The 25000-nt window shown below is 43.5% G+C and overlaps 1 protein-coding gene across 1 annotated transcript in view; it reads left to right on the forward strand.

Annotated features, from left to right (window-relative positions):
* nphs1 (NPHS1 adhesion molecule, nephrin) overlaps positions 1 to 25000 on the forward strand; it is a gene marked incomplete at both ends in the record, with an annotated part of 157936 nt that overhangs the window by 32367 nt on the left and 100569 nt on the right. Inside the window, 6 exons of the mRNA XM_080744253.1 lie at positions 13768 to 13890; positions 14546 to 14609; positions 21739 to 21846; positions 22884 to 22913; positions 23965 to 23969; positions 24970 to 25000. The exon at positions 24970 to 25000 is cut by the window's right edge and continues 953 nt beyond it. Of these exons, the coding sequence (XP_080600379.1) occupies positions 13768 to 13890; positions 14546 to 14609; positions 21739 to 21846; positions 22884 to 22913; positions 23965 to 23969; positions 24970 to 25000 (361 nt within the window). The remainder of the gene's footprint in view (positions 1 to 13767; positions 13891 to 14545; positions 14610 to 21738; positions 21847 to 22883; positions 22914 to 23964; positions 23970 to 24969) is intronic.

Genomic DNA, 25000 nt, shown 5'->3' on the forward strand with positions numbered 1-25000 from the left:
CCTACCCGGCCCAAATAATTAGCATGCACATTTTAGGCCCTACCCTAGCCTAAATGTCGGGTCGGGTCCGGGTATGGTCGGGTTCGGGCAGAATTTGAGATCTCTACTCCCTACTACACTACCACAGTCGGCAACAAGTGGACAAACGACACGTCGCTCTCTTTTCACTGCTTTGTGGCAGCTCCACAGCGCCACCCACAGGCCCGTCGTTGTCGGGTGGAAACCTTGTATGTCCAAGACCGTTCGTTTTGTATTTATCATTTTAAACATGATCTAAACCAGTGAAAACAGCCGATCTACAAGCACACAACGCCTCGCACCGCGAGGCGTTGTGTGCTTGTAGATCTGCTGTTTTCACTACTTTTGTGCGACGGCCTTGTATGATGAAGCAGTGCTTTACTTTGCGGAAAAAAACATACACATTTGAAACCTGGAGATACGAGGCTTCTGTCCGACAGTGATGATATACACACAGTGGTTGTGTTGCGTTCTCAGTGGACACACACATTTGTTGAGACGATTCCGTATGTACAGTAAACGTTTTGGAAAACAACTCAGTGCATCGTCTTCGTGCATTGGCCTACGTATAGCCTTATAGTTTCACTTTCTTTGCACCACGGTGTTTTTAATGTCCACATGTCCCAGAGACTCAGAGACATGACTCATCATAACCACATGATTACATCTGGTAATGATCATCTGCAGGGAAATCATTCGATTTTTACTCTTTCTCTGAAGAGGAGCCCTCTCCTCTCCTCTCCTCTCCTCTCCTCTCCTCTCCTCTCCTCTCCTCTCCTCTCCTCTCTGTCCGTCCGTCCGTCCGTCCGTCAGACTGACCAGCGCCCATCACTCCCCACATCAAATCAAAACACCATAAAGTCTTTATGAGGAGACGGAGGGACGCGGAAAAACAAACCAGAGCGAGCGCGGCGCTCGTCTAATTGGTTTTAGCGGGGGAGGGGGGAGGTGTGCGGGGGAGACGGGGAGGGGGGTGGGGAGAGACGGTCTAATTCAAGATGGATGGCCTCTGGACAGAAGTGAGACGGGACTGAATAAACGTCTGTCTGGTTTTTAGGAGTCGTTGCTTGTGTTTACCGCGCTACGCAGACCAACCTGGGTAATCCAGAACCACAGACAGACATTTAATGTCCCCACCGGGAGGACGTACTGTTGTAGCTGCCAGTGAGGACCCTCCACCGGGAGGACGTACCGTTGTAGCTGCCAGTGAGGAGCCTACACCGGGAGGACATACTGTTGTAGCTGCCAGTGAGGAGCCTACACCGGGAGGACGTACTGTTGTAGCTGCCAGTGAGGAGCCTACACCGGGAGGACGTACTGTTGTAGCTGCCAGTGAGGAGCCTACACCGGGAGGACGTACCGTTGTAGCTGTCAGTGAGGACCCTACACCGGGAGGACGTACCGTTGTAGCTGCCAGTGAGGAGCCCCCACCGGGAGGACGTACTGTTGTAGCTGCCAGTGAGGAGCCCCCACCGGGAGGACGTACCGTTGTAGCTGCCAGTGAGGAGCCTCCACCGGGAGGACGTACTGTTGTAGCTGCCAGTGAGGAGTCCCCACCGGGAGGATGTACTGTTGTAGCTGCCAGTGAGGAGCCTACACCTGGAGGACGTACCGCTGTAGCTGCCAGTGAGGAGCCCCCACCGGGAGGACGTACCGCTGTAGCTGCCAGTGAGGAGCCTACACCGGGAGGACGTACTGTTGTAGCTGCCAGTGAGGAGCCTACACCGGGAGGACGTACCGCTGTAGCTGCCAGTGAGGAGCCTCCACCGGGAGGACGTACTGTTGTAGCTGCCAGTGAGGAGCCCCCACCGGGAGGACGTACTGTTGTAGCTGCCAGTGAGGAGCCCCCACCGGGAGGACGTACTGTTGTAGCTGCCAGTGAGGAGCCCCCACCGGGAGGACATACTGTTGTAGCTGCCAGTGAGGAGCCCCCACAGGGAGGACGTACCGTTGTAGCTGCCAGTGAGGAGCCCCCACCGGGAGGACGTACCGTTGTAGCTGCCAGTGAGGAGCCTACACCGGGAGGACGTACCGTTGTAGCTGCCAGTGAGGAGCCCCCACCGGGAGGACGTACCGTTGTAGCTGCCAGTGAGGAGCCTACACCGGGAGGACGTACTGTTGTAGCTGCCAGTGAGGAGCCCCCACCGGGAGGACGTACTGTTGTAGCTGCCAGTGAGGAGCCCCCACCGGGAGGACGTACCGTTGTAGCTGCCAGTGAGGAGCCCCCACCGGGAGGACGTACTGTTGTAGCTGCCAGTGAGGAGCCTCCACCGGGTGGACGTACTGTTGTAGCTGCCAGTGAGGAGCCCCCACCGGGAGGACGTACCGTTGTAGCTGCCAGTGAGGAGCCTACACCGGGAGGACCTTCCACCAAACTTTACTGTGGAATCATTCAGTTACCATGGATGGCTTGCGCGTGTGTGTGTGTGTGTGTGTGTGTGTGTGTGTGTGTGTGTGTGTGTGTGTGTGTGTGTGTGTGTGCGTGTGCGTGTGTGTGTTAGTTTAGGGTCAGCGGTGATATTTTGCGTTGCCTCGGTAATGAGTTTTGTTGTTTAACAATACAATAAGGAGCTTCAGTTTATGAATTATGGAACAACTGCTGAGCAGCAGGATCACTCAGTGACAAACACACACTTTATTATAAAATGTTACTTTTGTTTGAGTTTAGGATGGACTGTTGTAGTGCTCCATGAAAGGGGGGTGGGGGGCTGCTTAAAGGAGTAGTTCACCCCAAAATGACTTTTTTTCTATTCATTACTCATGGAGACTTCAGTTCAATAACAAGAAACGTGTTTATCGCATTCCTAAGACAAAAAAAAAAAAAAGATTGTAGAAAACTTTACCCCCATTGAACTTTACCCCCATTGATTTACGGATGGGGACCCGAATGCATTTGGGTCCCCATCCGGAATCAATGGGGGTACTTTTTTTTAACTTATTGAACTCAAGTCTCCATGGCATGAGTAATAGGGAAAAAAAGTCTTTTTGTGGGTGAACTACTCCTTTAAATATGATTTTGGTCTCCTGTTAACTTTAATCAGTCACACATTGGTTTAGACTAAAACAAAAACAACGAATCTCCATCAATTCAGACTTACAGGCCGTTCCCTGTCCGTCTCAAAAGATGTGCACGTGTGTCCTGGAGTTTTCAAATAATCCCTCTCAACTTGCGACTTAATTGACCCCATTGGCATTTTTATTTGCTTGATATGAGACAATTTAGGCTAGACGTTTTTTTTTTTTTTTTTTTTTTTTTTAGATCAGGGAATCGTTTGCAGTGTTGGGTCTTCCGCGTGGAGCTTGCGCAGGGTCCCTATCCTACCAGTGTATGTGTCTATTTTTGAGCGGTGGTTACACCGTCTCCTATACGTGGCCGTGTGTGTATGCGTGTGTGTGTGCGTGTGTGTCTGTATGTAGCCTGCAGGCCTGCAGTACCTTTTATGACCACACATGTTAAGGGAGGGGCGCTGTTGTTCAGACCAGGCACACACACACACACACAGGGGGGAAGGGGGGGGCGGGGGGGGGGGTAAACCACCGCTCAGTTCACACGGGTGTGATTTTCTGTTTAATTCCTAAAAAAAGGGGAAAAGCTGATGAAATGATTGGCTCAGAAATACCAGGTGAAGTCTTAACACCACATATATAAAAAGCCTCATCCTCCGCTGCAGTTCATTGGAACGACGTGTAACAACCGGAGGCTGGACGTCCTGGTGCAGTGGCGTCAGTTCAGAAAAAGCTAAGGTATGGCAACATGACTGGTGTAGACACCAGTCATGTTGCCATACCTTAGCAATAGGCATGATACATTTATTTTAAAGGGCCACTTCACCTCTGGGACAACCCTATCTTATTTTATTGTTGTTTGGGACACGATCAACACAATCCTGAGTTATTTTTTGTGTTCAATCTGCTTTTTGAGATATTTTAGTATTTCAGCATGTACTAGTGATGCATTTTGCATCATATGATGCAAAACGCATCACTGATGATGCAAAATGCATCACTAGTACATGCTGAAATACTAAAATATCTAAAAACACAGATTGAACACAAAAAATAACTCAGGATTGTGTTGATCGTGTCCCAAAAAAGAATAAAATAAGATAGGGTTGTCCCAGAGGTGAAGTGGGCCTTTAAGAAGGACATTCACAACTGGTAAAAACAAACCTAGCCCAGCCCAGCCCTACCCTTCCCTGCCCCTTCTTTGTATATACTTACTGTTTGTATTGACTTACTGTATTTTGTTCTTTCATTTCATTTTTTCCTGACTATATCTACATACTGTGTTCTATTCGTCTGTCATTCAATGTTATATGACATACTTTAATGGTTTCTTGTGGAAAATAAGCTTAGTCTTTTCTAGGATCTCCTTTTAGTAGACCTTGTACAAGTGAACTGTACCGCCATGAAACTGTACCTTTTCCTATGCAAACTTCTAATAAAGTCTTCAATCAATCAATCAATTTAATTTTCCCCCCCGTTTATACGGTTTCTTGGGCTGGATATGGCAGCCTGGAATGGTTGTTCAAGTGCATTGCACCTGTGCAGCTGACCTGCGGAACCTGGGAATATACCATTCTGTCAAGATGGGGAGAATATAAGTGTGGAGAATATAATTATAATACCTTGTTAAAGTGACATTTTGTTACATTTTGCATTTGTAGTTATTTTACTGTAATTTAACAACATAATAACCAGAACAGATAGACAAAGAGACATTCATGGATTTATATTTAAAAGTAACTTTTATTTCCCCCCCTGGACCCAGGGTATGGCAGCTGCATACCCCTGCCATACCCAATTGACGCCCCTGTCCTGGAGTGCCGGAGACCACGCTGCCATCCAAAGTCAGTGGTGGATAAAGTACTCACATATTTTACTTAAGTAAAAGTATCAATACTGTAATATAGAAATACTCTGTCACAAGTTGTGAGCTTGCAGATCGGCTATTTTCAAATAGCCAAGGTATAAAATAGGGCTAAAGTGGATTGATGTATGTGTCATATAATTATTTACATCTGCAAAGTAACTAGTAACTAGTTTTCAAATAAATGCGTCCGCCCCGAGCAGGGCCGGTTCTAGGGTTCAGGTGGCCCTAAGCAAGATTATTTTAGGTGGCCCCCCACTGACGGACGCGCGCACTTATTAACTGTCTTTGAATCGCCAAAACCAAAGTTATAAATAAAAATGTCTTCTTCTATCTAGTAGAACATGTGGTGTCTGTTGTTAGCACTCAAGCATGTATCTACTAACTACACATAGGGTTGCCAACTCCCAGAGATTCAAATTAGGGATACATCCTGGCCGCCCTCAAGGCGGGCGGCCGAAAAAAATGGGGGTTTTGAGGGGCGGTCAAAACCCCAGAAATGCATAGAAATCTGCATTTTGGCACAGATCAGACAGTTCTACCTATAACACACAATAAAGTTTACAATGGAGGTAAAACATTATTAGATCATTCTCTCTGGTTAAAAGCTATTAAAACAGAAACATGTAGGCCTATGCTCTAATGAAAAACATTTCAAAACCAAGATATAACTATTATAATACATTATCTATTTCTAGACACTGTTTAATTTGTCCAAAAACATGAGTGTAATGTTATAACAAGAAAAAACAACAATTGATTTGAATCAGATTCATACAAAACATCACACACCTTCATCCTGTGTTCTTTTGGTCTCAAATTGCAACTTGTAGGCCTATTCAACTCTACAGTATGTGGCATATTTTCAGTTCTGTTGTGTGAGATCTAAATTTTATTGCGCATTAAAATAATAAGTAGCATTTGGATAGGGTAGGAGTGGGCAACTTAGATGATGGAGAGGGCCACTATATTTCACAATCACTCCAGAGGGCCACAATGCATATTGTAAAAAAAAAATGATCTACAAGCATTGCGGTGATCCATTATTTTCAAATTGTTTTAAATTGGAATCCTGTATTCTTTTTAGCTATTTTTTTTTAACTGGAATCCTGAAAAGTAACATTATTATTTAATTTCAAATACATTTATATGTTCGTATGTTAACCTTATGAAATGCAAATACATTGACAAAAAAGACTATAGCACTGGTCATTATGCTACTACTATAGACTGAAGTAATTAAAGTGGGTAACAGCTGAAATCAATAATATATCAGTATTCCGATATTAACCTGTGGGTCTTGGCCACATGTCGAGAGGGCCGCTTCACACTCACTCCACAATGCATATAGTGAAAAATAGCTGATCTACAAGCTCAAAACGCGTTGCAGTCTTCTCCCTGTGATGTGGCCCCCTTATGGTTGTGGCCCTAAGCGACCGCTTATGTTGCCTATGCCAGGAACCGGCCCTGGCCCCGAGCCCGAACCCTTGGGTACTGAAGGGCCCGCAGGTTTTCGGTCGGGTATCCCAGCTTAGTGTGTGTGTGTGTGCGTGTGCGTGTGTGTGTGTGTGCGTGCGTACATGTATGCGTGCGTGCATGCGTGCGTGCGCGCATGTGTGTCTCCGACACCTGCTCCACTTCTTACTCCCAATCCAGGCGAGAGGGTTGTGTGGGTGTGTGTGTGTGTGTGTGTGTGGGGGGGGGGGGGGGGGGGGGGGGGAGTGTTTTAGAGACTTTTAGTCCTGATTGGGGTCACATGGTTTTCATGCCTGAGTGAAAGCCATATGGATGGATGGTTGGATGTAAGATGGAGGTTAGCTGCTGGTTGGATGCTCCCCCCACCCACCCCCACCCCCCCCCCCACACATACACCTCTGCAGTGAAACCAGAGAGAGAGAGAGAGAGAGAGAGAGAGAGAGAGAGAGAGAGAGAGACAGACAGACAGACAGACAGACATGCATCTTATTACTGTGCTCTGTGCTGTGTGTGTGTGTGTGTGTGTGTGTGTGTGTGTGTGTGTGTGTGTGTGTGTGTGTGTGTGTGTGTGTGTGTGTGTGTGTGTGTGTGTGTGTGTGTGTGTGTGTGTGTCTACTGTAGATAGGCTGTTTTCACTAGTTTAAATCATTTTCAAAATGATAAATACAAAACAAACGGTTTTGGACATACAAGGTTTCCACCCGACAATGACGAAATATAACTCATGTAATTGGCCCACTGGCTTTTCACTTGTCATGATCTGAAATGGCAAATCTTTGAGTAGCAGCAGCAGCAGCGCTATAGAGAGAGATCTCTCTATAGACAACATTCCTGGCCGATTGCTGGAGGGAGGCCCCGCCCCCAAGTCGAAAGGGAACTTCCGGGTTCTCTCTGTCAGGCATGCATATAAACGTGTTGCCAAGTCAATTTATTTACCTAAACTATCTTGTTTTTTTGCTTATTTATATTGCAAGAGTTGGCTTGTTTCGCTTATTTCTCTCACAAATTTTGGCAACACTGCCCAGCGCTGCAGTAAAAGATTATGACAATGAACTGAAAGGGTTAAACCAACGGAGGTTTTTTTTCCAGCTGTCAGCTAGATGGTGCGGTGCGGTCATGGTCTCTTGATATGCAAGCCACCGCTATCTTCGATGTTTTTATTCTATCTACACCAGTTAATAGTATTGATGACATCCTTAACATATCCTAAACTCAGCAAACTCCCCAGAGAAGCAGCACGACTCACAACAACAACAACAACAACAACAAGGTAAAACTCTCATGCTAGCTAATTAGCATTGTTAGCTACGATCTTTTACTGTATGGTGACTACTACTCTTGTTACAACTAAGTAAAAGTTATTTTCACTTGTGACAACACAACATTGATTATAATTGAAATAAAAGCTCTTCGCTGTTGTGTTGTATCTGTGAATGCAATTGTTTTCTGTCTTTCAGACCTGTACTGTACGTCCATGCAGGACCAATGAAGCCAGATGTGAGGGTCGAGATCTCCTCATCATATTTATTGCAATAAAATATTTATACACACTTTTCTTTGACTTGTCCATGCCTTTTTTTTTAACTGTTGAGGGTTTCAAATGTTGTACTGTATATTGTGTTATTGAGATAAGGAATGTTCCCAATGATGCTTTGAAGGAATGCTTTTAAACACTTGTCATTTTCAATTAATCCAGTTTGTTTTTGTATCTATTAAAGCCAAATGTATTCATTGTTTTGACGTGACAGTTTAGGATTTAATGATTAAATGAGCATTAAATATGAATGGATATTTATATTGCCTTGATTAGGATTAAATCGATGATTTACAGTGATATAGTGAAATGAACACAGCATAGGATGCACATAATAGGTGGGCTAATGTGTATTATGTCTATTCTGGAGTGGGTTGAGTTGTTGACAGGCCTATTTGTAAAAACATTAATGCATATCACACAACACAAGCCAACTGTGACTTCATGGTGACATCCCAGAAGAGTGGAGAATGGAGAAGATGACGTTTGACATGATCAACCAGCGTTCTGAAGGGAAAAGGTTTGCTAGCTAGAAGCTTGCTTTCAAATACACAAATCTGTTTATTTGTAGGCCTATATCAATTCAATTCAAAGGAGCTTTATTGGCATGAGAAGACATGTTTATATTGCCAAAGCAAGTGTCAAATAAAATAAAAACAGTTTAAAATGGCGAACATATAATATGACATGCAGTTGGAGGGAGTACAGCATTGTGTAAAAAGCTATGTCGCATTGTGACATTTTATATATATATACAGGGTATAAAGCTTTTGAAACAATTTAAATAGCGTTATTTTTTAAGAAGTTTGCATATGAAAAAAGGTAGTTTCATGACAGTACACTAGTACAAGGTCAACTAAAAGCATACGCCCAAGAAAGCCTATGGCATTGTTTCAATTGAGATCTCTTTTTTTTCCCTCCAACTCATAACATTGAATGACGGCAGAACGGGTGTGTATCGTCACAACTCATTTATTTATCAGCAGAGTGGATGAGTGTTGCCATTAAGTGACATTGTTAACATAAGTTACAAAGTAAAATTACAAAGTAAAACAATCCCGTCTCATTAGTTAAGAGGAGAATCAGATCAGATGAACGTAAACAGGAAATCGCGCTACGATCAAGCCCAAAAAAGGGCTTCCGGTCGGAAGTAGGGGGCGTGGCCAGGCATGTTGTCTATAGCGCGCAATGAGGGCCTCTACAACTCTTTTTCCCGGGCTGAATCAGGGGCCCAGCACGGCCCTGCACACACACACACACACACACACACGCACGCACGTGCCTGCACAAAGGAAACCAACATCTTATCCTGTGTTTCTTAAACTCCTCATCCCCGACACCAACCTCCACACCACCGGGCTTTCTGCTTCACAGCCCCAAGCCTCCCTGAACACCTGAGAGCACCACAGTCTACTCTGGTGTTTTTTTTATAAAAACCGACTAAAAACCTACCTTTTTAACAAAGCGTTTCCTTAATTTTCCCTGGACATTGTTTTTTTGTCTGTGTCCTGTTTTGCTTCCTTTTTCATCTTACGCTGTTTTTAGTTTAACATGAGGTCCCCTGTTATGGATACATCGCCTATTGTTGTTTTTATGCCATGCTTTTAACCCTGTAGCACTTTGAGATTTGCACGAATGTAAAGTGTGTTGTAAATAACATTAATTATTATTACTATTATTATTATTATTATTATCTCAGTCTTCAGATCATCTGTGTCATCAGCAGTACAGTCCAGCCAACAGGATGCTGCTGCAACCCTGACCCCTGGTGGTGGCCACAGGGACACCGCCTGGCTGTCCGGAATGGCTGGTTCTGTTGGCTGCACTGCATTGCTGTGTGTGTGCGTGCGTGCGTGCGTGTGTGCGTGCGTGCGTGCGTGCGTGCGTGCTCGTGTGGCATTTGGTTTCTCATTGATAAGGCTGGACACTAATCCGCCTGATAGACAAAGATAGCTGCAAGCGGTCTCTCTCTCTCTCTCTCTCTCTCTCTCTCTCTCTCTCTCTCTCTCTCTCTACTATTGATATACATATTAACTGTGTTCAACACTTAAACTGTTCACCCGTTGTCCCTCATTGTGTGACAGGCTGCTACATATTTTGCTGCCAACCTTGAACGTTTGGCTTTCTCACCTAATAAGTATAGGGACTGCCTGGATAGAGTCAAGCTGTATCTTTGTGTTTGCAATTTTAGTGAGTTTAGGGTAGTAGGCCTATTCTTCTCTTGTGTGTTTGTATTTTAGTGAGTTTAGGGTAGTAGGCCTATTCTTCTCTTATGTGTTTGTATTTTAGTGAGTTTAGGGTAGTAGGCCTATTCTTCTCTTGTGTGTTTGTATTTTAGTGAGTTTAGGGTAGTAGGCCTATTCTTCTCTTATGTGTTTGTATTTTAGTGAGTGTAGGGTAGTAGGCCTATTCTTCTCTTATGTGTTTGTATTTTAGTGAGTTTAGGGTAGTAGGCCTATTCTTCTCTTGTGTGTTTGTATTTTAGTGAGTTTAGGGTAGTAGGCCTATTCTTCTCTTATGTGTATGTATTTTAGTGAGTTTAGGGTAGTATTCTTCTCTCATCTCTGTCTCCACCACTCCTTGACCACAGCCTGTCCTCTCTGGGCAGACAGGTCTGTCTGTGTCTGCCTCTGTTCTTCTCTGCTGCAGTGGTCCTCAACCTTTTCAGGCCCCAACCCCCAACATAATCAGGTTTGAACTCAACACCCTGATGAGCACTAAGAGTTGAGGCATTACATTCTGTGTAACACGGTTCTATTGTAGAAAATTGCGTTGTAAGGCGTTGGGAGCATGTAGATCGGATATTTTCACAATTTCGGCCTATAATTTTTGACATTTTGGCCAATGTTTAATTTGTCATATTTTTTTTTTAAAGTCCTTAAATTGCCACTTTAGAAATGTGCAGATACCCTCATATACACTTTTTTTTTTTTTTTTTTTTCTAAAATTTTTATCCCACAATTTTGTAACCCATTTTTTCACCCAGTGCTAATTGCCTATGTAATCCTGGGCTCTGCTCTCCCTCTGCCGCGTCTGGGGAGACAACGGACTGACCTCATGCTTCCTTCTATGCATGAGGAGTCCAAGTTGCTTCTTTTCACCTGACAGTGGAGATTTCCCTGGTTTGGACGTAGCGCGTGGAAGGAACACGTTATTCCAACCAGTTCCTTTCCCCTCCATCAGGCGCCCTGGCTGGCCAGGGGGAGGCATTATTGAGACCAGGATTACGTGCATGTTTTTTGTGAGGGTATCAACCCTAGGAGACACAGGGAGAACATGCAAACTCCACACAGAAAGGCCCTATCGCCAACCCCACCTAGGGTGTGGGCGCTGATGACGCGGAGGAGGAACACGCCGCCAGCGCCCACAGCGTCCCCCGGCGGGAATCGAACCCAGGACCTTCTAGCTGTGAGGCGAAGCGCTAACCACTGCACCACCGTGCCCCCACCCTCATATACACTTAAACTTTATGTAGGTCTGTTTACTGTTGAGTGAGAAACACATTAAGCTAATCATCTGGGGGGACCCCCCAAAATAACTTGGCGACCCCCCTGGGGGTCCCGACCCACAGGTTGAGAACCACTGGTCTACAGAACATATAGTGTACTCTATATAAAGTAAACCATACAGAGTTCTTTCTAACACATCAGTGTGTATTCAGTCATCAGAAGCGTGACAGTGATGTTGGCAGGGGAAACAAACACCCAGGAACAACCAGCGTAGCGCTGTTCACTGGGTAACGACCTGAAGCTCTCAGTGGCGTCAGTTCAGCAAAAGCTAGGGTATGGCAAAGATGGGGGTCCTCATGGAAAAGAGGCATTACATTTTGGATAACAAGGTTCTATTGTGAAAATAGCCGATCTACATGCTCACAACGCCTCGCAATCGGCTATTTTCACAATGTCTAAAAAAAAACTAAAAAAAAACACTTTTGGCAGTTTTTTACACCGGTTTCTTGGGCTGGATATGGCCGCCTGGAATGATTTTTCAAGTGCAGCTAAACTTAGCATATTAGTAAACGTGCCACAATTAACAATAATGCATTGCTCCTGTGCAGCTGACCTGCAGAACCTGGGAATATACCATTCTGTCAAGATGGGGAGAATACAAATGTGGAGAGTATAATTATAATATAATATAACCTTGTTAAAGTGACCATTATGTTAAATTTTGCATTTGTAGTTATTTTACTGTAATTTAACAACATAATATCCAGAACAGATAGACAAACAGACATTCATGGATTTATATTTAAAAGTAACTTTTATTTTCCCCACTGGACCCAGGGTATGGCAGCTGCATACCCCTGCCATACCCAATTGACGCCCCTGAACCAGCGTAGCGCTGTTCACTGGGTAACGACCTGAAGCTGTCAGGTTGGTTCACTGATGGTTCTGCGGTGACAGAGAGACCATAGTCATGTTTCCATGAACTTATTCGAATTAGGGAAGCGAATTATCAGAAATGCCCATTAAGACAAAGCAAATTTAGCCTGTTTCCATTAAACTGATGAAATGCGATTCTCGGGAGACCATGCCTGGGTCCGTCTGACCGACCTGCTGTAAATACTTCCTGTGGCCTTGCACACAGTGCACAGAGCTGGGATGGGGCAGATTTTTTCAGACCAAATCCGAGACTGCCTCCCTGCACACTCCACACTCCTGCAGCGTCGCGGATGTGAGCTGCTGTGAGCTTGTAGATCGGCCACGTTGGCACGCAACACGGTGTGATGACGAAAGGGTTAGACAGGATTTACTTGGATGATGTGACGGATGAGGCTTGCACACAACAGAGCCCTAAAATAAACATCCAATGCAAGGTACAGTAGTAGAGGACACGGCACTAACAAGTTGGTAGCTCCCTTTAGCCAAATCGATATCATGCAAGTTCAATGCATTTTCATTCAAAGCGTATTTGCTTCGTGTTTCCATTTGCTAATGAGCATTTAGTTTATTCGATAAACCTCAAAATCCACCACCTCCAAGCGGATAAAGGTTTTTGCGGATAATGAAAGTTTATTCGAATTTTGAAGTGTTTCCATAAAAAAGATTGCAAAACCCTTAATGCGCATTAAGAGGCTTTATGGAAACGCAACTAATGACATGTGTTTGTTTCCTTGTTTAAAAAAGAATAGTACAGTATATGATCGTAAGATATGGACTTTTTTGTCGCCATTAATACATACATTTAATCACAATACACCCGTGACTCCTCTCACTATTATGACGCACGTGACATTAAACTACATTGTTGAAATTATCATTTCATAGCGGCACGGTGGCACGGTCGGTAGCACTGTCGCTTCACAGCTAGAAGGTCCGGGGTTCGATTCCCGCTGTGGGGGCTGGGGTCGTGTTCCCTCCTCCGCGTGATCAGTGCCCACACCCTAGGTGGGGTTGGTGAAAGGGCCTTTCTATGTGGAGTTTGCATGTTCTCCCCGTGTCTCCTAGGGTAGATACCCTCACAAAAAACATGCAGTAATCCTGGTCACTATACTGCCTCCCCCTGGTCAGCCGGGGCGCCTGATGGAGGCGAAAGGAACTGGTTGGAATAACGTGTTCCTTCCACATGCTGCGTCCAATCGGGGAAGCTCCCCCCTGTCAGGTGATAAGAAACGGCCTCATGCACTGAAGGAAGCATGAGCTCAGTTCGGTGCTCTCCCCAGGTTGGCAGAGGGAGAGCAGCGACCAGGATTACAGCTTAGGCAATTGGCACTGGGTGAAAAATGGATTACACGAATCGTGGAATAAAAAGATTATTTAAAAAAAATTAACAAGACATTTCATAAATGTTTCAACAGATTTTCACACATTTTCAAAGAAAACACCTTTTATGGAATGTGTTATGTCCTCCTCTCCTCTCTCCTCAGTCCCTCCTGCCTCGCCCGTCCTGCAGGCGCCCATGGCGCCCCCCTGGGTGGCAGGGAGACACTACACCGTCACCTGCCTCGCACCCGACGCCAAGCCGGAGGCCGGGGTCACTGTCTATAAAGGTCAGTCTGGGCATGGCTATTCTCTCTCTCTCTTGTTCTGCTGAATCCATGCAGGAGGATTTATACGTCTGTATCAGTGATGTGCGGCTCAGGTCGGCGACCTTCAGGGTCGGCACAGCTGGCCAAATCAAGTTGGGCTCCCATTGACTTACTATACACTATACTACTCGGAGATGTAGGAATGGAATGTTTTGTGTGCAAAACAAATGCTTGCAATGGATTCAGAATCATGACAAACCCCTAGTTTTTCTTCCTGTAGTATAGAAAGTCAGTGGAGCCCAACTTGATTTGGCCGCTGTGGCGACCCCGAAGGTCGTCGGCTCGGGCGCCCTAGCTAAATCATTAGAGCATGCTCTGGGCTACATCTGTGCAAAATTTTGCACTTTTAGACTGATTAATACGGAAAAAGGCCCCAGACTAGTAGGCTATCTACATCCATCGTTTAGTGTTCTCTCATACGCTGCTACAAAGGACAGGGAAAGAGGTTATTGCGACGATCATTCATTCCTTCGGAGCAAAACTGAACTTGTAGGTATTTTACCTGCTCTCTCTCTCTCTCTCTGTGTCTCTCTGTCTCTCTGTCTCTCTCTCTCTCTCTCTCTCTCTCTCTCTCTCTCTCTCTGTGTCTCTCTATCAGATGGAGTGATGTTAACAGGTGCAGAGGTTGACATCACATCAGGTTCAGCAGAGAAGCTTCACAACACGCATGTACAAGTAACGTAAGTGCACACATGGGCACGCACACACACACACGCACGCACGCACGCACACACGCACGCGGACACGCGCACGCACGCACGCACGCACGCACACTCACGCACATACTGCTGTACCATCTGTCTTACTCCTATCACGGTTAGCTGTTCCTCTGCGCTCTCTCTCTCTCTCTCTCTCTCTCTCTCTCTCTCTCTCTCTCTCTCTCCAGTATCTCAATCTCTGATTAGAGTATATTCTCTCATCCCTCTGAGGGTGTGGGTTTAATACGTTTCTACACACGCACGCACGCACGCTCGCACGCTCGCACACACACACACACACACACACACACACACACACACACACACACACACACACACACACACACACACACACACACACACACACACACACACACGCGCACGCGGTCGACAGTTTCACCGAGGCCTCGCCATTCAATTAGCTTTTTTTCCTCCTCTCTCCTGTTCTGTTCTTGTCCGAGACACAGAATTACATTTGTGGTTCAGGAAGACAGTCTCTGATCCCATCTGGGGCGCCAAGCAGCCAGCCAATCACTCAGGTGCCTGTAGCTATAAAATCAGTGTAATCCAGCCAGTAGAAGCCAGTCAGCCAGCCAGGGCATTTTCTGGCAGCGGCAACTGCCGGCAATGAATCCACAGCACCTCTGCAGCGGACATTGTCTGACGGTACCTAAACCTAACCTCAGTAAAACTATGTCTAAACCTAACCTTATTCCTAACCTAACCTCAGTAAAACTATGTCTAAACCTAACCTTATTCCTAATCTTAACCTCAGTAAAACTATGTCTAAACCTAAACCTAACCTCAGTAAAACTATGTCTCTAAACCTAAACCTAACCTCAGTAAAACTATGTCTAAACCTAAACCTAACCTCAGTAAAACTATGTCTAAACCTAAACCTAACCTCAGTAAAACTATGTCTAAACCTAAACCTAACCTCAGTAAAACTATGTCTAAACCTAACCTCAGTAAAACTATGTCTAAACCTAACCTTAACCTCAGTAAAACTATGTCTAAACCTAAACCTAACCTCAGTAAAACTATGTCTAAACCTAAACCTAACCTCAGTAAAACTATGTCTAAACCTAACCTCAGTAAAACTATGTCTGAACCTAACCTTATTCCTAATCTTAACCTCACTAAAACTATGTCTAAACCTAACCTTATTCATAATCTTAACCTCAGTAAAACTATGTCTAAACCTAACCTTAACCTCAGTAAAACTGTCTAAACCTAAACCTAACCTCAGTAAAACTATGTCTAAACCTAACCTTATTCATAAACCTAACCTCAGTAAAACTATGTCTAAACCTAACCTTATTCCTAAACCTAACCTCAGTAAAACGATGTCTAAACCTAACCTTATTCCTAATCTTAACCACAGTAAAACTATCTCACTCTAAACCTAACCTTATTCATAAACCTAACCTCAGTAAAACTTTGTCTAAACCTAACCTTATTCCTAATCTTAACCTCAGTAAAACTATGTCTAAACCTAAACCTAACCTCAGTAAAACTATGTCTCTAAACCTAAACCTAACCTCAGTAAAACTATGTCTAAACCTAACCTTATTCATAATCTTAACCTCAGTAAAACTATGTCTAAACCTAACCTTATTCATAAACCTAACCTCAGTAAAACTATGTCTAAACCTAAACCTAACCTCAGTAAAACTATGTCTAAACCTAACCTCAGTAAAACTATGTCTAAACCTAACCTTAACCTCAGTAAAACTATGTCTAAACCTAACCTTAACCTCAGTAAAACTATGTCTAAACCTAAACCTAACCTCAGTAAAACTATGTCTAAACCTAACCTTATTCATAAACCTAACCTCAGTAAAACTATGTCTAAACCTAACCTTATTCCTAAACCTAACCTCAGTAAAACGATGTCTAAACCTAACCTTATTCCTAATCTTAACCACAGTAAAACTATCTCACTCTAAACCTAACCTTATTCATAAACCTAACCTCAGTAAAACTTTGTCTAAACCTAACCTTATTCCTAATCTTAACCTCAGTAAAACTATGTCTAAACCTAAACCTAACCTCAGTAAAACTATGTCTCTAAACCTAAACCTAACCTCAGTAAAACTATGTCTAAACCTAACCTTATTCATAATCTTAACCTCAGTAAAACTATGTCTAAACCTAACCTTATTCATAAACCTAACCTCAGTAAAACTATGTCTAAACCTAACCTTATTCCTAAACCTAACCTCAGTAAAACTATGTCTAAACCTCACCTTATTCCTAATCTTAACCTCAGTAAAACTATGTCTAAACCTAACCTTAACCTCAGTAAAACTATGTCTAAACCTAACCTTAACCTCAGTAAAACTATGTCTCTAAACCTAACCTTATTCATAAACCTAACCTCAGTAAAACTATGTCTAAACCTAACCTTATTCCTAACCTTAACCTCAGTAAAACTATGTCTGAACCTAACCTTATTCCTAACCTTAACCTCAGTAAAACTATGTCTAAACCTAACCTTATTCCTAATCTTAACCTCAGTAAAACTATCTCACTCTAAACCTAACCTTATTCCTAACCTTAACCTCAGTAAAACTATGTCTAAACCTAACCTTAACCTAACCTCAGTAAAACTATGTCTAAACCTAACCTTATTCCTAACCTAACCTCAGTAAAACTATGTCTAAACCTAACCTTATTCCTAATCTTAACCTCAGTAAAACTATGTCTAAACCTAACCTTATTCCTAACCTTAACCTCAGTAAAACTATGTCTAAACCTAACCTTATTCCTAATCTTAACCTCAGTAAAACTATCTCACTCTAAACCTAACCTTATTCCTAACCTTAACCTCAGTAAAACTATGTCTAAACCTAACCTTAACCTAACCTCAGTAAAACTATGTCTAAACCTAACCTTATTCCTAACCTTAACCTCAGTAAAACTATGTCTAAACCTAACCTTATTCCTAACCTTAACCTCAGTAAAACTATGTCTAAACCTAACCTTATTCCTAACCTTAACCTCAGTAAAACTATGTCTAAACCTAACCTTAACCTCAGTAAAACTATGTCTAAACTTAACCTTATTCCTAACCTTAACCTCAGTAAAACTATGTCTAAACCTAACCTTATTCCTAACCTTAACCTCAGTAAAACTATCTCACTCTAAACCTAACCTTATTCCTAACCTTAACCTCAGTAAAACTATCTCACTCTAAACCTAACCTTATTCCTCCTTAAAGATGCAGTGCCATGATTTATTTCCCCCCTGATTATCAGCTATTATGATTTTACTAGGAGGAGGATTTTTTTTTCCAAAAGAGTGTACAGAAAGAGTTAAAATTATGTTTGTATGTGGCCACACCCACCATTTCATTAAGTATGCATGGTTGTTCAGGTGGGTGGTGACCCAGCTGAAGTTAGCCACACCCACAGTGTTGGGTGAATGGTGAAAGGGGAGGGGATGATTATATGATGTCATTTAATCACTGTTTTTGGATCGGCACTTTTGACCCACAAGGTGTCAGCCTCCAGGAAGAAATCCAAAATACAAAGGGAATACATAATTGCTCATAACAACCACACCAGGGGTCTAAGGAAATACTAACCTCACAGACACATGAAAACCAAAAAAAGAACAAAATTATGGCACCACCTCTTTAACCTCAGTAAAACTATGTCTAAACCTAAACTTATTCCTATAGCCTTAACCTCAGTAAAACTATGTCTAACTCTAAACCTTACCTTATTCCTAACCTTAAACTCAGTAAAACTACAGTAGCCTATGCCTAAATTTAACCTTAACCGTAACCCTAACCTCAGTAAAACTATGCCTAAACCTATCCCTAACCACCGCCGGGCGGTGATGCCTGCCGCGGCTGCCGGTACATGCCCGGCTGTTGTCGGCAGATACCTTGCGATGCCGCGTCTGACGCCGGTGCCAGTCAGTCAGTCAGTCAGTCAGTAAACCAATCAGTCAAGTGCTTCTAGCTTTAAGCCTCACTTCTTCAATTTCCCAGATAATAATCCTTGTCATCTCCCTCTGATAACACTGCTGTGCTGCTGTTCCACTCGTACAGCATTCAAGGTCTCACTGTAACTTTTTTCTGCCCTTTTCTAATAATAAGTAATAAATAAAATAATTCTAAATTCTTTGACACAGAATCACATGTTTTATGGTCGGTTCACCAGCTGCCTGAATGGCTTGGTTCTAGGCTTACAATAATTAATATTTATACATATAACATTTTACAAGTAACATGCGTAAAAGTTAGGGGTGTAACGATACATTAGCGATCGATACATATCCCGATACATGGTTGACGATACGATACATGGACGATATTGGTTCATTCATGGCGATACGATACGATTCGATTTAATTATTTAAAATCGATATAGTAACTATTCAGCAAAGAAATTAAATCTGTGTGAAAGGTGTGGATAGTGCAGGTTTTTAAGGGAAACATGTATTATTATGGATATAAATAAGTAAACACAGTGATTATCTGCCAAATACATGGACATTGTATATTGACAAACCTGCACCTTGACATGAACCCAGAGATTACACACATTTATCGATAGACCAGTGTAGCTATATGGAAAGGAAAAGTAATTAAACCCCTCCTTTTAATTCTTTCTTCTTAAAAATGCTAAATACAATGCACAAGTAGGTAGTATCGATACAATCGATTCTTTGCACTACCGATTCGATACGATACAAAATAAAACGATACGATTCGATTTTAGCTGTTTTCATTTCGATCTACTTCGACTTTTTAAGTTAAAAACGATATTTCGATACAGTTACTATATTGTTACACCCTTACAGTGTAGCTATATGGAAAGGAAAAGTAATTAAACCCCTCCTTTTAATTTTTTCCTCTTAAAAATGCTACAATGCACAAGTAGTATCGATACAATCGGTTCTTTGCACTGCCGATTCGATACGATACAAAATAAAACGATACAATTCGATTTTAGCTGTTTTCATTTCGATATACTTTGATTTGTTAGGTCAAAACGATATTTCGATACAGTTACTATATCGTTACACCCCTAGTAAAAGTGATAGGCTTATGGGCTCCACTCTATGAGGGCTGCTGGGGCACATGCACACACACATGCACACACACACAGGGCCGTGCTGGGCCCCTGATTCAGCCCGGGAAAAATAGTTGGAGAGGCCCTCATTGAGCGCTATAGAGAGAGATCTCTCTATAGCGCTGCTGCTACTTTGCCATTTAAGATCATGACAAGTGACAAGCCAGTGGGCCATTACATGAGTTATATTTCGTCGTTGTTGGGTGGAAACCTTGTATGTCCAAAACCATTTGTTTTGTATTTATCATTTTAAAAATGATTTAAACTAGTGAAAACAGCCGATCTAGTAGATCGGCTGTTTTCAATACTTTTGTGCGACAGCCTTGTATGATGAAGCAGGGCTTTGCTTTGCGAAAAGATGTACAAATTTGAAACTTGGAGATACGAGGTTTCTGCCCGACAGTGACGATTTACTTTGTTGGCAGCCCAGCCCCCAAAATGGAACAAAGGCCGACATTTTTTTTAATTTTTTTTCCTAATGGCCGGCCTGGACCGGCCGGGAATGAACCGGCCGTTCGGGAGTTGTCCCGCTTTTCCCAATGGCCAGCACGTCCCTGCACACACACACACACACACACACGCACGCACGCACGCACACACACACACACGCACGCACGCGCACACACACACACACACACACACACACACACACACACACACACTAGAGCACAGTGTTCACCCACATGTGCAAAGTGACCTTATGCAGTGAACATTGTGCTGTACTATACTTTTATAAGCAAACAACTTGAGTAGTTTTTCCATCACTGAGAGAACATTCAAGGTCTCTCATTATTCTCTCTCTGCTCTGCGGCTTCAACTCCTTATTGGTGACATTCTTCACAGCCTTAGATGCCAACATAAAGAGGAATAGAATAGAAATGTAATGGCCTCCGTGGTAAGGGCTGTGACACGGTGAAAGCTTTAATCAGATCGATAAGGAACGGCGTGAACACAAAGATGTTTCTGTCAAGGACTTCTTGGTTAAAAGTTGAAGTTTAAAACACTCCTGAAAGGTTCCGAGGATTTAAAACAGACCTGAAAGGTTCCGAGGATTTAAAACAGACCTTAAAGGTTGTGAGGATTCCAATGATAAGACTGTCGTCTAGCTCAGTGGTTCTCAAAGTGTGTTCCAGGGACCCCTAGGGGTCCTTGAGGGGGTGCAAGGGGGTCCTCAGCAAAATGTGTCATTTAAGGGTTTAAATCACTTTAGCCCTACCGATGTCTCTGGTTCATATTGGCACATTTCCTGGGGCAATCTGCCCAGATCATGCATGTCTTCTTCTTTTTTAGTTTTTTACTCTAAAAAAAAAAGCATCTGCAATGTAGTGCATTTGAAACTACATTGCAGTGCACACCATGGAGTGATCACTGCTTGCCTCCTGTGAATTGTTTTATTTTAATTTTTGTTTGTTTTATTTTTATTTCGTTGCTGAGTGAGGTCAGCAGCCAAAGTGACATGAGTGAGATGAAATGTGCCAATGTCAACCAGAGACATCGGTATGTACTTTGACGATTCAAAAACAGCCGACCCACAGCTAGGCTCCCAGCGCACTGGTTGATCGGTTATTTATTGTAAATGTTTGACATAATTGTGAAAGAATGTGAAATATTTTGAGTAAGTTCAACAGAAATAGCAGATAACAGAAACCTGCTCTAATGGTGGCCTCAGACACAGTCTGTTATGCACACACACGAGCGCGCGCACACACACACACACACACACACACACACACACACACACACACACACACACACACACACACACACACACACACACACACACACACACACGCGCACACAGACACACACACACACACACACACACACACACACACACACACACACACACACACACACACACACACACACACACGCCACGTACGCTCTTAAGAGACATGAACTTGTTGTCAACTGGTTTGCCTCCGACAGAAACGTTAGCATTCAGAACATCCTCATTCTGATAGAAACATTCAGAAGTCATTGTTCTCTCTCTCTCTCTCTCTCTCTCTCTCTCTTTCTCTCAGGGTCACAGCTCTGAGCTCAGACAACGGCAGGCAGCTGGAATGTGTGGCCCAAAACCCTGCGGCCCCCCAGGGTGTGAGGACCACCGCCACCATGAGGGTCTACTGTAAGTACCTAGCCCTGACCCCACCTTGACCCCACCCTAACCCTCCAGCTGGAGATCTTCAGTTATTGGAGTAACTAGGAAAGTCTTTTGCACCGGCTGCCCTTAAACTGTACAATGAGACACACAACGGTCGATTGAGGAGGACTGCCTTCCTAACCTAGGATGACGGAACTATAGTTGTACTGACTCTGACCTCTAAGGACCTTCCAGGGAGGGTGCTCATGTGCGTCTGGCTGTGACACCCTTTCTAGTTTATTTTCCTTTCGAATTGTTTTTTTCGCACTGACTTTTTTGGTTACGCAGGTCAGCTGCACGGGTGCAATGCATTATTGTTAACTGTGGCACGTTTACTAACATCATGCCAAGTTTAGCTGCACTTGAACAACCGTTCCAGGCTGCCATATCCAGCCCAAGAAACCGTAGAAACGTGGGGCAAAAATAAAATGCAGTTCTTAAAATAAATGTATCATGTCTGTTGCTAAGGTATGGCAACATGACTGGTGTCTTGCACGCGCGCCTTCGCGCGCGTGCAAGACACCAGTCATGTTGCCATACCTTAGCTTTTTCTGAACTGACGCCACTGGTCTAGCTCATAACCAACATGAACCCTAGCCTGGTGTGGCGCCCTGAGGGACTCCGGCCAATAACAACAATGTTTATAAAAAAAGGGGCAAAGAAAACAGGTGTGTTTTCCCTCTGCTTCCGTTTAGAATTCAGTGAGAACGAGGACAGCTTCTGTTGCTGTCTCTCTCTCTCTCTCTCTCTCTCTCTCTCTCTCTCTCTCTCTCTCTCTCTCTCTCGCCCCGGGAAGACAAACAAAAACAACAAGGCCTTTGAAGTGGTGTAAGGAGGAGGGTTTGGGCAGAAACCTGGTATCTCCGGTGAACCACGAGTTAACACCGGTTCTGGACATACAAGGTTTGCAGCCCGGCGCTCCTGGTTGTAAGGAAGGAGAGAGCGGGACGGCGTTGTTTAGCAGCAGAACAGCTTGACACCTCGCCGTGTGTCTGTGGCCTCCCGTGTTCCTGTGTTATCTGGCAGGAGGTTGGCCGTGTACGCCATGTACGCTACGTACGCCCCCGTACAGCAGTGTTAATTTTGTCGACTAAGACTAAAAGACTAAAAGACTACAAGATTTTGATATTTTGTCGATAAGACTAGACTAGACTAAAACAGTTTCAAAAGACTAAGACTAAGGCTAAGACTGCAAAAATTTACATTGGTATGTAACTGCAATGAAATTAAAGCCAAATACATCTTTTATGTATGGTTTATTTTGACCAAGTGACAGGCAGTAGAAGACAATGACTTATTCAGAGTTATGTGGTTATATTAGGCTAAAAAACGTATCCTAAAAGACGAAGACTAAAAGTCTGAGACTAAGACTAAAATGTTTTGATATTTAGTCGACTAAGACAAAAACAATTTCAGAAGACTAAGACAGGGCTAAGACTAAATGGTGTGTTATTCAAAAGACTAAGACTAAATCAAAATTTGCTGAAAAAATTAACACTGCCGTACAGCAGTGTCGGGCCGCCAGGGCAGTGTTGTTTTTGACAATAGCCGGGGACCCACATGCCCAAAAGCTCAAGGAATAGGGTAGGACCTGTGATTTTCTGCCGTACTTTTTATTTTTGTTTTATCTATTAGTTTGGTCATTAACAGTTTTACTGCCAGATGTTGTTATTTATTTATTGGGTTTTGTGCCAGCAAAAGCACCTTACCTTTGCGATGTTATAGACAAAGATGTATTATTATTTCTTTTTATCGTTATTATTTTCTTTTCTCCTTAAATAGGTGTACTTTGGCTATACTAGCAGTATGAGGCAGCCTCATGCAATAATTAATGTGAGAGAATAATAAGAATAATAAGCTATCACCGTGGTGTAGTCTTTTAAAATCAGAAAACTACAACATTACGTCATTAGCCGCGGTGAAGAGCCATCACCGCGGACGTAGACATCTCTCCTCTGTTTTTACCTTCAGACATCTCCTCATCACCCCGTTCACTGATTGGTTGATTTTAGACCAATCAGTGTGCCCCCTGGTTTCAGAGGCACAGAGGCGCGGTGATAGGACTTCACCGTGAGTCTGTGACTATGATTTGTTTTCTCATTTTTAGGCTGGGTACTGAAAGTTCTTGTGACAACACGACTAGTGTAACGGAGTTGATCCGAACCTCCCCACCCGGCTTCGAACCCGGGTCTCCCACGTGAAAGTCCAATATCTTAACCATCACTCCAAAGGGACATCCCTATGGGACGAGAGCAGATGCTAGACTTTTGAGGCTTCAGGCTGGGGCTGCGACTCATCACACTGTGCGACCCACCACACTAGGAAGTAGTGGGGTGAAAGTGGAGTGGCAAAACAAGCGCTCCCTAACATACGACTGCTCCTAACAGGAGCTTGACGGCTCCAAATATGGTCTTATTGTTCATATCAGCAGGTGTGGGAAGTCCCATGATCTTGGAAGCAATACGGGTAATACTGTAAAGTTTGTTTGTTTCAGGCAAGGACAGAAGAATCATGCTGAGCATGTTTTTCTACTTAAAAGTGTTTTGAGAACTTCTGTAAACTAGGATTGTTATTGAAAACACTAGATATTCACAACGTAGAAACAAAAATCCTTTGAGAAAGATTTGAGAAAACTAGTGTCAGTCAACAGAACAGGTTGAATAATTCTGTTGTACAGTAAATAGCAGAAGATGAGGGGCAACAGATTGTGATCCCAACTTACGGATTACATGAAACGATTTGTTGATCGGCTATTTTTCAATGCCTCTTTCTTATATTATTTGTCAATTTGGCCAAAGGTTTTGACCAGTTTTTATACTGACCAGCAGCTTGAGAAGCACTGCTCAATATGCAGTCACGGCTGCTGCATTAGGCACTGCCAATAACTCTCTCTCTCTCTGCCTCCCTGTACTGTATTAAACAGAAGGGGGGGGGGGGGTTCAGTGTTAAGTCATCAGACCAGCGGAACCACCACAGCGTGGCTCAGTGTGTGATTGACAGCAGTGCTGAGTCAGGAGTCCACACTGCGGCGGTCGCTCTAACCCTAATATATAATAAGCCTTTCTCAGCACAGAGGGGTTGTTAGTGAGGAGGGAATGTGTCACCACCACAGTCCAGTTAGTCAGCCTTACTGGCAGCCTTAC

This window comes from Nannobrachium achirus (genome assembly GCF_963921795.1).
Source record: "Nannobrachium achirus genome assembly, chromosome: 2".
Lineage (NCBI taxonomy): Eukaryota > Metazoa > Chordata > Actinopteri > Myctophiformes > Myctophidae > Nannobrachium > Nannobrachium achirus.